We start from the raw sequence: 14,817 nt of genomic DNA on the forward strand, positions 1-14,817 counted from the left end.
GTTATCTTGAATGTAACTAACTGTACTAAAGTTTCATTAGCTACACTAGACTTTATCTCGATCACCTGTCCTTTGAGATGAGCAGTACTCTTAGCTGAACAGCAAATATGTTCTTGACAAGGGCAGAATCAACCAGACTTCGAAATACCATTGTAATTCTCTTTGTTTTCGTTTCATATTTAATTAAATATATTCCCAAACTACAGAATTCTGCCATTATATGGCAGAATTGTTTATAAGTTTGCTAATTGCTTGCATGAGTGGCTTATGTAAAACACAGCATTTCTTTTACGTAACACAGAAAGACTGTTTAAACCTTTGAGCTGTGAGTTCCTATTATTTACAGAACATTTGGAAACATACAGATCAGAGTCTTCTCAAAACGGATGCAAGTACTAGGAGAGAAAAACAGTGAGAAGCTAACCACAAGGATAACTCATGTCACCATAAAAATGCATACTTGCAAGAAATTCCCTAGAAACACAATCAAAATAGACAAAACACCCCACGTTCTTGCAATATAAAGCCTTGCAATATAAAGCCAGTTTACACTGAATAATTCAGAAGTCTAATTGGAAATAAAATTTAACAGGATTTTAACATTCTGAAAAATTCTGCACAGAACATGATACAGGTTTTTACTGTTGTTTTGCTTTTGTTATGTTTATTTTAGCACTGTTTTTCTGCTCCTAGGCCTCATCTAGCATGAACACACTACTTCTGGAAAGACTTGCAAACACTATGTGTTGACAGTGAAAGTCGCTTTCATATTTTGGAGAATTTCCCCTTTCCACCTGCTCTCTACCCAACCTCTTAAACAATGTTTACTGAGTTTTTTTCCACATTGTACAAGGTGACCATTTACATTCTTCTATGAAGTTTACAAAAAATGGGTTAAAGTTAAAATGGTGTACTAAAACCACTGTAAGGGAGTGACTACAATGACTGTTCCAGCAGAGTATTGGAGGCACGCATAAGGAGCAAGGTATGAGGCTGAAGTGCCCCACTCCAGCTAGCTGTAAGAAGATATTAGCACATGATACGAGCAAGAGTCATGCTCCCTGTTATAAAATTATCATTCGATATAAAGCAGCACATTGAAACTACCTCATTAATAAACTCTTTATACTATACATATGTTTTATTAGTCTATTTGTCCTGGTTTAGTCAAACAGTCTGATCACTTCCCTATTGTAATCCACTTTCTGCAACACTGTCGGAAAACATCTCTAAGAGACATTACTGAACTGGACAAGGGATACACACGTATGCCCCCACACAGTTTAATACTATTTCTCTTTTTCTGGAGCTGCTGTTTATTATGGGAATTGGTTATTTTGACTTCAGAGTACATTTATGCCTCTCAATTTTGGGATCTAACCGTGCTCCATGTTTTAAAACTAGGTTGCAAAGTCTTCTGAGGGGCTGCAAGTAGCCCCTATGGCATCCTGGGGTGCATTAAGAAGAGTGTGGCCAGCAGCTCGAGGGAGGTTATTCTCCCCCTCTACTCTGCCCTGGGGAGGCCACATCTGGAGTACTGTGCCCAGTTCTGGGCTCCCCAGCTCAAGAGGGACAGGAAACTACTGGAGAGAGTCCAGCAGAGGCCTATGAAGATGATAAGGGGGCTGAAGCATCTCTCCTATGAAGAGAGACTGAGAGACCTGGGGCTCTTTAGCCTGGAGAAGACTGAGAGTAGACCTTACCAACGCTTACAAATATCTAACGGGCGGGTGTCAAGAGGACGGGGCCAGGCTCTTCTCAGTTGTGTGCAGTGACAAGACAAGGGGCAACAGGAACAAACTGGAGCACAGAAAGTTCCGCCTCAATATGAGGAAAAACTTTACATTAAGGGTGGCAGAGCACTGGAACAGGCTGCCCAGGGAGGTTGTGGAGTCTCCTTCTCTGGAGATATTCAAACCCTGCCTGGATGCAGTCCTGTGTGACCCGCTCTAGGTGAACCTGCTTTAGCAGGGGGGTTGGACTAGATGATCTCCAGAGGTTCCTTCCAACCTCTACCGTGATTCTGTGATTCCAAAACCAGAATAAATAATCTGACTTAATGAAGTAATACTCACCATAGTAACAGGTTTACTTTGAAAAACGTATGTCTAAGTGGGAAGCTGGGATAGTCAATTAACTAGTGTGTATTTATGTGTATTGTTTTCAAATTACCATCTACACCTGTGCCATAAACTGCTACCAGAAATAGGCTAGTAATAATGCTGTTATTACTATTGTTATTATTTTACAACATTCAGGAGCATGCAGACACTTTACAGTCCAGATAGATACTGTCCCTATTCCCAAAATGCAACAACAGTAGCAGGTGAATCTCTGATCCCTCCAAATCACTGTAGAAATCTTTACACAAGTTAATCTGTTTGTGGTGGTCATAAATTTTGTGCTTCCTTCCTTCCAAAGAAAAAGCAACCAGGGAAGGGAATCTGACTTTCTTTTGAAGTAAGATAGTAAATGTAAAAAGAGCTTATTTAGCCATACTCAGATAGACAATATACAAGAAAAGAAAGCTACCTTTACCTGTGAAATAAGACAGACTTGACAAGTGTGACAACATCCCGACTGGCATTGTACCCTGCACAAACAATGGCAACGTGGATGGTCTGTGGGAGAAAAGGAATAAAAAGAACAAAAATTAAAGCCTGCTCCTGTGTTCTATCATTCATTAAGGAGAGCACGCACATGACAGTGCTATTATTTAGTGTGGTGACTGTTAAAGGTTTGAGTGGGTGTTTCGCAGCTGTTTGCAGCCCACTTGAGGCAGTTTGTTAAAAACATCTTAATTGAGTTATAACACCATCATCATTCCGAAGTCATTACTAGCCCTAAATTACATCAGATGTCTGAACAGAATTGCATTTATTAGCTAAGAGCCTATGTGTGTGCGTGTGTACACACACACATACCCATTTAGCAGCATACAAAATTCCGAGTACACAAACATGCAGACATTTTAACCTTCTGAACTGAAGTTTAAAATTATGCCTGATAATTAGAAGCAGACATGCTCTTAGAAATTTTGCGTTATTTCTGTCTTAAGGACAGCTGCTAAGGAGAGGGAAAACAAGCTCTGATGGATCGAGCATGAGTGGGACAACTGGTTTGCCAGGGGCTGGGTGCATCCCAGTGATAAGACAGGACATGAGCTGTGAAGGCAGGTAGTACCTTCCCTGCCTGTGACTACCAGTGTGGGCTGTATTGGGCAGTGTTAATGTGAAGTTAAATACAACCCCACACACACATTTCCCCCACCCCAGCACCTTGGTAAATTATCACTTCTGTGCCTTCTTACCTCCCTTTTAATATGAGGCAGAGGTTTACTCATCTCTTTAAGAGGGAAGGGAAAATTGAAAAGGCGCTACTAGTCATTATTATTTAGGTAGTAAGTAATAATTTGAGGAATGCTGTTAAGTTACTCTTCTCAGGTTTTAAAATTAGCCACTGCTACTCCCTGGGGACAAAAGAAAATTAATCTTAGCAAGTTTTGACTCCAGCTTCCATATTTTTCTGTTTCTTAGTTATCACAGAAATGAAGGAGAGTTCACGATGCTGGCAGCACAAAGCTGCGATTTGGGACACAGCTGTGAAACTGCAGGGAAGCCTCATTTGGCTTCCATTTGAAGCTTGGTTTGCTGGTTTCTCACACACACAGCTCTCATTTTCCACAGAAAGCCCACTACGCAGAGAATAAATGAGGAATTCTGCCTCCTCACATAGTCATAGATTCCCAAACTCTGGCTTGTAACAGAAGCAGATTTACACAAGAGGTGGCATGTGTTGGGCACATCTAAAGAGACCATAGCCCCATCCATTAACATCACCTGGTACAGGGCACAATTTGAAACATATAATTGCCAATTGGCTGTGCCATTGTGCAGCCCCCACATGAAAATCGCAGCTGCCTCCAGCCCTAGCGCATCTCACAAGCTGAGGCACATTGAAGATCTGAGGTTTTAAGAGGTCTTGAATTAATAAGGCAACTGTCTGTCCAGAAAGGTGTGAGAAAGAAAAGATATTGCAGTACATTTTGGCAACAGCTCTGTGAAGTATTCAGCGCTTTAAATTTATGTTAAAGTCAATGGGAGTTTAGCATGCTCAGCGCTTTGCAAAAATTGATTGTGTTTCTCTCTTGTGGTAACAATAGGGGAGAACAGTGGCTGCTTATTAACAACTTTTACTACAGCAGTGGTTTGTACCATACTTATGGGCATGGGCTCCTGTGGTGCACAGATTCCTGACAGTGCACGCACTGCCTCCTCTCTGGTTGCCACCTGATCTTTCTCAGGCTTTTGGAAGACCTAAGATCCTTCCCTTCAATGCCAATTAAAATCAAAATAAATGAGAATAGTTTCATGCCTGCTTTAAACACTTCACCTGAAGACACTGGACCAGACACAAACATTTTATGGGTTTTGACAGAATAGCACTGTCATATCACTGTCAACATCATTTTATGCTACCTCTACTTGCCAGAAAAGCTCTCCTCACAGCCCCTCTCTCCACAGTAAACCCTCCTCAGAATCAGCCCACATCTGTTCTCCTTTTCCTAAATCAGTTTCTTTCAAAATAAAAGCATACTTTCCTTGCTGTCTTCTAGCATGTGCCGTTGTCTTGCATGCTGTTTCAGCCAGGGCACAGTGAGAAGACACCAGTTGCTGTTCTTCTGAATGTCCTTCTCCAGTTCAGAGACACAGGCATCCATATACCTTCTGCTCAGCCTCTCTGCAGTGTTTGATACTACATATCACTTCTATTTCTGCCTGCTATCAGCTACAGGAAAGAGCAATAATCCTCAAAGAGAATGGAAACCTAGTCCTTTTTTTCCAAATTTTTTGCCCACAGCACACTGCAAGACTCGTTTTGTTCCTCTCTTTTTCTTGAGGCACTTTCCTCTCATTGTTTAACTGTTAAACAAAGTCAGTGGGAAAACAGATAAGCAAACATGAGGTTTGGTCTCAAACCAGGACACCAGTCTGAACGGACTGCAGATGTTTGCATCCTAACGAAAAAAGTTTTATTTTCAGTTTTCTCCATGCTTGTTCCAAATACATGTTTGGATAGAGATCAGCTGGCTGTAGCCAAATCCTGGCAAGACAGGGCAATAGTGGCCGGAAGAAGGAAGTACTTCAAAGAACTTGCATCCTCCTGAGTATACTACTGTAAGCATCAGCTTCCAGATTATGAAATCGGTCAGCAGCGTCACAGTGCTCTCAAACTTCTCATTTTCCATCTGCAGATGGCTAGAAGATTGTATCCACATACCACCAGAGCTGGCCACTGTGATACACACAAACTCCGGACTCGATGACTGCAGCTAACACCTAGGAGTGAAGCCACATAAGCAAAGAATTCTCCAACTTCCACAAAATGTGGCAGCCTGCCTGCTTGGTTCAGTGTGTCCCTCCAAACACCTCACCCCAAGGCTCTGCATGCTACACGTGCTCCTCACTATTTACAATCCATGATAATTCTAGTTGTTAATACTCTAGCCTGGATATTCAGAAGTCACTGTGGGACTAAACTGAGCTCCTTGAAAGTGTCCATCTTCCTACAATGCTCTTTTTAAATTGAATGATATACATGCTCATCACTAGCAGACATTGCAAGAAGTCTGGACGCAGGCCATTCAGTGGAGCTGCTTTTAGACAATGGAATTCATTGCAGCAACAGATTAAATGATGATGCATCTTGCTTTCCAGACTCAATGAATTCTTCCTCTGTTTATACATACAGATATGAATAGGTAATCAAAACACTATGGAAGTTAATCACGCTGTTCTTCCCACAGGTTGGGGATCAGGTACACAACGAGAACTATTTTTTATTTTAAATAGTTTAGGGAGCACTCAGGCCCAGGTATTTCAAGGCATTCAAGGAAGTTAAGCTTCTATAGGAAAGGGAGTTTAAATAATAGCAAAGTGCATGCTAACATAGTTTAGAAACCATTACTTTAGCCACTACGGACCAGGAAAAACTGTTTCTGAAAGTAGTATTTCATGTAAATCCATTCAGGGGTAACATTAATGGGAAGAAAATATCCAAAACCATGTGAAGAACTGGGCCTTAGATACCATGCTGATGAGGAGTATAAGGTGCCTAGATAAACGGATGTTATTTTTTTTCCTCTTCACTACTTTTTGGAACGGTAAAATACTGACATTAGGAAACTTCAAGCTAAAAATAATCTTAAGTAAAGCAGTTCATACTTCAATAATTTTCCACTAGTACTAGCGAGGCCTTCCATTGCACTTACTTAATTCTTCATAAATAACTGCTGAATGTCATTAAGAGATATTAATAAACATGTTACAAAAAGGTAAATATGCTACAAATGGTTCCCAGAGGCAGGCAGCATCTGCTTTTCATGTGTCATAGTGCTTAAGGTGGTGGTGGCCTGTTTTTCCTGGTTCTGGAGCACTACACGCTTAATCCTATTGAGCAACACCATTGAGAATAGTAACAATACAATGTAAAAATGCTTCAAATGTTAAGTATTCTGCTAACCTACTAAATGCTATACTGCTAATTAACCATTTTCTAATATATAACCTCTTTAAAAAATATTTATAAATGCACACTTAATTCAAACTAAATGCCAAGTTATGGAGGCACAAGCTGGAAAGATACTGGGATAACTTCATAAAAAAGACTCATATAATTCTGTTAGCTTCTATTGGCATTACACTTTCTTTCTGAAGCCTGTTATTTGTGTCTACATCTAAGGTCTACACTTACTTATATTTCCAAGATTTGTGTTAAAATTGCCTCCTACTGGGAAGGCATGACAGGGATCTGCTCGGTCCAGGGAGAAGGCTCTTGGTTAGAACTCCTATTTTTTCTTGCAATATAATGCTAGTCCATTTTATAATATCAGAAGAGCAACGCTGTGATGCAACACAGTAGGAAGTGGTGGCTGGAATGCAACAAACCCACTAGTGTTTGATACAGATCACAATTATTATCATAATAAAGGTTACACCTTATCAGAGATTTAATGCTTATTAATTGTAACTGCATTTTCAAATATTTTAATCATCACAGAAGATCATCCCAAATGAGATTCTGAACTATTACCCTCAGTAAATCTCAAAGAACTGACTCAGTGAAAAAAACAACCTATTCCTAGCTCTCTTCATCTCACCCAGAGACCCAGTCTTCTTCTCAGGACCCTTGTCTTTTTCTACCCAAGTTGTTGACTTTTGCTGGGATACATTCCAGGCTCAGAAGCTAAACAAGATTTAATTTACACCTCTGAAACACCGAAAAAGTAGGGTGAATAGGGACAAGATACCACTCACACAAACACGGAAACAGAATCTACAATAATAGGATAAACGATGAGACCCCTGGCAAATCTGATAATAAGGAAGTTTAATTTTAACTTCCACTGCTGTTACTGAATTACTGAGTGAATTCCTTAAGAAAAAAGAAGAAAAAGCTATTTCATTATCAAAATAGCGTGCGGTGAGATAGGGGGATGGCAAATAAAGTGAGGTTTACTATTTTATATAACCATTGCCTCTAGCACAATGCTAAACCCCACTGAGCAAGTTAATTTATTGGCAAAACACATTATAAACTAAAAGGCCACTTAAACCATTCCTCCTTTAAGCTGCTGGTTTTGTGTCCCAAACTGGCTGGTACACTGAACAACCAAGAACTGAGATTCAGCTCATCACTCCTTGGCATGATAACAAGAGAGAAGTGAGGTTTGTTTATTGATGGCCTGAACCTTCCCTTATTAAAAGAAATGCCAAAATGCTCACAGGGAGGAAAATCAAACCCTCATTATCAGGAGGAGGGAAAATGAAAAACAGACTCCTGCTTTTCCCTCTCCCTAAAATAATGTTCATTCCTTTTTTCCACACTGATGGACAAAGATGTCCATGGAAAGCAATAATTCATTTTTAAATGGTATTTGATATTTGCCCATTAAATAAACTTTATCTGAAGAGATAATTAAGAGTTCTTTTTCTCTCCCACTTACTTTCTTTCAACTTTTATCTTCCCAGTGGCAGAAAGCAAGATAAAAGGTGATAACGGTATTACCCTCTTTGTAGAAATAAATGGAGAAAGTTACTTCTGATATCTTCACCAGCTGGGATTGGCACAAGGCCTTTAAGCAAGACTTTCTGTTTTGGATCTATCCATATTCGGAGCTGTCATCATTCAGATGTCTGACAACTAAATAGCTGGATGACATCCACAAAACCACTGGCATAAAATGTGGAAAACCAAACGAAAACAACCCCCCAAAACCTTCTTTGAAACAGATCTCCTGTTCCCTGCAGCTAGCCACACCTCTTGTGCACAGCTCACACAAAGCAGACAGTTCCACAATAGCATCCAGACATGCTCCTGAAAGTGACTCAAAAGCACAGGCTGGCTCCATAAGCTACAATTTAATTAATGGTAAACGCTGAAATGTTCTAGTATAGATGCACAAACAAAAGAATAAGGCTTTTTGAAGCACTGTGGTACTTTAATTTAGAAACACACGGGGTCAGTTTGCCACAGGTCTTTATCAGCACAGGTGTACTGAAGTCAGCTTGGAACAAGGCTTTGATTTTTACACCAGGTTTGGGGACACAAGAATGAAAAAGAAAAAGCTCTGATCAAATAATAACTCAAAAGATATTCAGATGAGTAAATGTTTTCAAGTTTTTTTTAAAAAAAGAATAATTAAAAATTATCTAAAACGTTGTGCCCAGTAGTCCTTTAAGAGTCTGTTTTCTGAGCAGAAAGTTTCAGGGGGGTGGAGACGGATCCGCAATGTCCTTAAAGGATCAAATCTATCAAGCTTTATTTCTGGCACATTCCCTTTTTTTATTTACCTCACATTTTTCCACTGCTGGTTGCTGCCCACACTCAGAGCTATTCCCCGCCACAATGCCAGCCCGCAGGCTCTCACTGTCGCCTGTCCCCTCTTCCATGGAGTAAGTTTTGGAGTGATTGCCACGGTGGTGCGAGGGGCTGCGACTCTGTGCCAGGCTGAGCTGCTTGCGAAGCACGCGGTTCTCCTCCTCCACCTCCCGCATGCGGACTTCCAAGCTCTCACGCTCCCGCTGGCTCGACGCCGTGTACCGAGGACTGTGGGGCTGGGATTCAAGTGGAGACAGAGACACTGGCTTCCCATCTGCAAACGAAGGAAACGAAACACTTCTGTCAGAATATACTTGAAGTTGCATTTTCCTTTAATGTCAGCATCGTGAGGCTGGGACGCATTTCAAATCAGCCACGTTTTACGCAGACTTGGCACTTCAAGGCAGCGTTTAAGTGCATGGTAAACTTTGACAAATGCTGAAGTTCTATGAGCTACAGGTCCTACTAATTTTAAAACCACACTAAAAGATAAGCATGTGTTTCTTTTGTTCTGGATAGGGCTGCTTGCCAGTCTCTAGTCTGGGAAGACAGACAAGAACAGAAGGATTTAATTCAAAGGCAATTAATACATAGTTAAATATATTTTAGAAATGTATGCAAGACAAAATAATTTTCCTATTTCCCATTTCCTCCACAGTCAAGCTACAGCATTTTGGTTACCATTTTGTGCCAAACAGCAGCTCCAGCTGATTCACATGTGAGGAGCAGATGGTTTTTATTTAGCAACACAGTATTATGTGCTTGCTGAGAACTAAGAGGTTCAGAAGGACAGAAACAGTCAATATACATGTGGGTCAAATTCTGGAAAGTATTTTTGGCTGAAAAAGACAAGGGAATTTTGAAAAAAGCAAAATGGTTCAATTCAACACTTTTAACTGAAAAGTTATATTCCAGAAATATAAACCACTTCATTTTCACATTTTCAGAAGGCATCTCCTTTGTTCAAAACAGCATTAAAAAATTAGCTTGGCATAAAGTATAAAAAAGGTAAATTAACCCGAAACCAAGGTCCATAAACATAGACAACAATTGCAACACATTCCCAGTACATTATTGCTACCAAATTTTAAGGGAGCAAATAGGGATGCAGCTGATGTGTTTTCAAAGGAGACATACTTTCACATAATTCAAAGAGATATATATACACACAGAGTACAAATGCTTGAAAGGCAGTAAGAAACCATCGAACTAACTACTGTTCAAAAATATTCAATTGAAACCAAATTCAAACAAAGCAAAAGACAGTGAGAGTTATCCAGTGGCGTAATTAGCAAGACACTCTCTTATAGTGAAAATACACGAGTACCTGACACTAAAGTATTTCTCTAAAACAACTTTCTACCTGCATGTATCAAAAAAAAAAAAAAAAAGTCTGCTATTTAATAGTTTTCCCAACGCAGAGTCCCTTTGAGTGGTTTAGAAAATGGAAATCATACAGTTACTGTTTAGCAGTTCTGTTTAACAAGTACATTTCTCACCTTTGACTCAAAACTATCTCCCTGCTATAAAGATCTGCTTCTTGCATGTTCTCTTCCATTGTTTCATATTTATACGAATGGTGAGCAGTCCTCTAAACTGAGTTCATGAAAAAACAGCTATAGAAATCAAAACTTCAATTCTAATTTCCATTGCTGAGTTATACAGGCGTACACACCTCCTGTTAGCCATATAAATAGCTATCCTGGTTTTAATACGCCATTTTGGATAGAATATCTTGCATTTGCTTGCAGTCTTTCTCCTGAAAAAAATTTCTAATTTTTTATTTTTACCATTAGCAAAGCATATGGATAAATCTGAGCTTGAAAAATGTCTCAAGACAGATTCTGAGGTTTGGCCACTGATATATTGGTTCTTGAACACTCAAGAAAATAGCTATTAAAAATTAAATGACAGATTTGAAAATCCTGAAAATCATAGGTGCAACAATAGAGAAATGTCAACATTAAGGACAGACCCATGCTACAACTAGAAGTGCAACAGAATACTGAGTTATCTTTCTTCATCCAGCTTGGAAGGCATGGAACTGAAATTGTGTTATTTCTCAGCTGCTGATACCCGAGCTAGGAAGACTAAAACTCATTTGGATGTGATTATATTGCATTCCTATTACTGGACAGCAAGAGTATATCTTTTAGATAGAAAGAAAAACAGCACTCCTACTCACCCACACAACAACCAACCTGTGTTACCATCAGACATACAATTACAAGACAAATCTAGCCAAAGACTTCACTGGCAATTTTAAGTCTCTACTTGGTGAATATCCAGTGTGACATAGATCTTACTTACATCTTCCTATTCTTGTCATTGGATTCTGATACCTTCTCAAATAATTACCAGACAAGGCAGCAAGATATGGAAGTAAATCTCAGAATAACATTCATCAAAATTTCAAAATATGGAAAAAAAAATTAGACATCTCTTTAGCTATTCTATGGACATAAATCAATAGGTCATAAATGTTGCTTTGCCAAAATTAAAAATTAACAAAAGAGATACCATTTCATACATTCGAACAATTGTAGCTATATTAATGAGAACAGTTGAACTGTTTCTACACAATATTTAGAAGAAACAGCATAGTCTGAGAAAGGGACTGAAAGAAAATATCACCTCACTGCCTCAGACTGGAAGTTGCAGCAACTAATGAGACCAGCTCAGTGTTTATGCAGCCTTAGCTTTAAACGCCAGTAAACTCCACTACTGCATTCTCAGTAGCACATATTTCTGCTGGTTTGTAAAAGGTAGTAAGGAAATCATGTCACGAATTATACAACCAGCTAGCTTCTTGATCTGAAATATATAACTAGTTGAAATGTATTGATTCACTATAAAAATTATCCATATTTTGTTACAAAGTGCTAAGTCCAAGACATTTCCTGGGATGTTCTCCTCAGGGTTCGTACAGCTGGACAAGTCATGTTTTGTTACTAATATTGCAGATTATCATTATCAGGTGTATCTTGATGTATTTAGTATATTTGTAACACCCCAACTCCCTGCTGCAAACGATAATGCGACAATTCCAGGACCCATTTCAAATAAAAGTATAAAATCAAAAGCAAACTAAGTTTGATCTTAAGTCTCAGAAATCAAGTAATTTTTATCATAAATGTTGAGATGGCCTAGCTCATAATTTTTGCACATCTGAGGTTGAAAAGGCTGGTAGCAAGGTACTATTTGGTTTAGTCCTATTACCAGACTGGACATGTGAAGATATTTTTACTTCAGTGAACACAGAGACATGCCAAAATGTCTCTTGGGAGCTACTGCCTAGTAGGCAAACAGCAACACTTGCTACCCTGATCTGCTTCCTGTCAGTTTTCAAGGCAATGCAAGGACTGTGTGTTTCACGTCATCTTTGAAGGAGTAAGTGGACTAATTGAAGGGACCACTAATACTTGATTTACTGTGTGTGCTGCTTGGTAGAAGAGTTAAACTGATTGCACTGCACTTGAGTTTTATAGTTTTAAGTAACTAGCAGAGTGCTCTGAGTTGATGCCTAGGCATTTTTTATCTAGTCTAAATCAAAATAAAATAACATAACACATAACGAGGTCTGTGTGACTATGGGACAAAAGATCTCCTAGGTAACACTGCAAGGAACATTGCTGTGCTTTGAAGCAAATAGTACACTTTTGAATGGTGTAATAAATAATAATAAAGATAATATTTTTTATTCTTTATTTGGGGTTATTGCTCTATTTTTGGGCCTTGTCAATCTCAGATTTAATTTTTTTTCTATCTGTGTCAAGCCTTTTACTCTAGACTTTCTATGCTAATACAACTGTACCAACGAAATAAAAATTACCTACAAAATTCCACTGTCCACAAAACAAAACCCAAATACAAACCTCAACATTTATTTCATGGTTGACAGCATTCAATGACTTATCATCATAGTAGGTCCAACAATTCAGAATACCTGACAATATGCAAGTTATGAATTCTATGATTATTGAATGCTTCTGCATATGTGGAGTCACCTTTATTTAAGCTAAGAGATTTCATTAAACCTTACTCAAGCAGAGCACCTTAAGACACTGGAAGAAATAAAGCCTATAGAAAGCAATCCAGGGTAATTTATCTGTAAGGAGAGGGACTGAAGCGGTGGAATTGTCTAACAAACCAAATCTAAAGGGTAAGCATTAACACCAAGTTCCTAGGTTTGTAGTTATCAGACTTGGCGAGGTCACGGTCCCGAAAAGGACGCAGCAGCATTGGAAGCTTGCTGGGGAAAGAGCCACAGAGAAAACAAAGCTTGGCCAAAGGTTAACTGCAGGACTGGATAAGGGAGAAAGAAGCAGAGCGTAAGAAAGAAAAATTCATCCTGATCCAGAGGAGAAAATAAGTACAGAAGCTGGGATCCGGAGTTTGTCAGAAGAGCTGGATCTGGACTCAAATGCTTAAAATTTTGTTAGGAATTAACTGAGGCAGGCAAGTTAATGTAGCATGTTGTGGGATTTTTTTCCTTAATTTTTTTTTTTTCTTTTGCTATCTTAAGTGCAAACTACTCCGGTTTTGGCATCTTTACAAGGTCTAGAGGTTTCTATGTGTTTTAGCTATTATTCATCCCCTGACTAATAGCATGTAATGCCTTTATAATGAATTAACTGATGACAGCAAACTCTAGGCTGCCTCTAAGATAAGAGGAAATTCTGCTACTCACAGATAATGCTTCAGTCTGTCTGACTACAGATACAAGAAAATACCACTCCTCCATTTCACATTTGTTCACATTTGAAAATTCACATTAACAGCGCACTCTTTGAGGACTAGCAGTATAACACTTTTAACTAAAAGCCAACATTCTGCAGCAAAAACTGGGATAGCAGGCAACCACCCTCATGAATTTCCCCCTGTTAAAGCCACATGCAAAATAATTTGAAGTTCCTTCCACAATTTTTTTTTTCCCCATAAAGACCATTGTGGAGAACTCCATGGACATTAAGGGAAAAGGAAAACAGGAAGACTGCAGTCAGGACTACGGAGACATGAAAGCTCTGTGGAAGAAGATAAACTATCGCTTTTCTTTTGGAGCTCTAGCTCAGCTTTAATCACCTAACACCTTAGTACTTCATGCACCTCTGCTCAGCTGGATGCTCTGGTAGGTATTGGTTACACAGGCAGCTATGAATGAAGTTCTTTTTGTTAACAGTTTGGTACTTCAAGATATATACCACCACGAGTATGTGCTAAGGTATCCCAAGGTGCCTATTCCCACACTCACCAAGGCATTTTTTTCCCTGACACCTTTCTGTGATTCCCTGCAGTGTGATCTCAGCTGGAAGTAAAAAACCTTGCCCAAATAACCATCTTAATAGTGGAATATAGTCTAAGCAATTTACTCCAGATCTGTGAACACAACTTCTTTATTCTAATGTGACATGAGACAATGATGAGCTTATGCTTCCGAGTTTTAGTGGCAAAAAGTTGTGCCATTGAAAGATGTCACAGTAAGAACACTAAAGGCTGATGTCCACTAGGCAGAGACAGCACAAGAAATGACAACCAAGCCTTTCCATACTGCCCAAACAAGTTCCCTCAGCTCTGACAGAAAAGCTGCTCCCATCAGTATTAAGCACAAACCCTTCTTGGGATTTGGCACAGACAACATATGTGCTAAATTCCATGTTCATTGGTAAGAAGAGACTGTTTCCACATGAGACGCCAATCAACCATCAGCCTTGGACTCAGGCGATAGTAATTGCACTTAGGCACTTCAGTATCTCCTTTAAGTGCTAAATCTATGTTCATTTCCAGTGCTGTTAATGGTACTTAAGCACATGCTAACATCTTTTATTGAACCCAAACCTGAACCAGTCAATTCCACTGCAGGCCAGCCTTACTTAAATCACCACGTTATTGCCTGCTGCTCATACACAGGGAGACGCCTTCCCACTGTCCTTTCCTTGA

General features: G+C 39.3%; 1 protein-coding gene across 3 annotated transcripts in view; it reads right to left on the minus strand.

Annotated features, from left to right (window-relative positions):
• LARGE1 (LARGE xylosyl- and glucuronyltransferase 1) overlaps positions 1 to 14,817 on the minus strand; it is a 207,523-nt gene that overhangs the window by 142,994 nt on the left and 49,712 nt on the right. For all 3 annotated transcript variants that reach the window (XM_086468604.1, XM_086468598.1, XM_086468590.1), the window contains exons 2-3: positions 8,853 to 9,154; positions 2,539 to 2,621 (exon numbers count right to left, since the gene is read on the minus strand). In XM_086468604.1, coding sequence (XP_086324730.1) covers positions 2,539 to 2,621; positions 8,853 to 9,154 — 385 coding nt within the window. The remainder of the gene's footprint in view (positions 1 to 2,538; positions 2,622 to 8,852; positions 9,155 to 14,817) is intronic.

Source organism: Leptosomus discolor, chromosome 1, assembly GCF_034619465.1.
Source record: "Leptosomus discolor isolate bLepDis1 chromosome 1, bLepDis1.hap2, whole genome shotgun sequence".
Classification (NCBI taxonomy): Eukaryota; Metazoa; Chordata; class Aves; order Leptosomiformes; family Leptosomidae; genus Leptosomus; species Leptosomus discolor.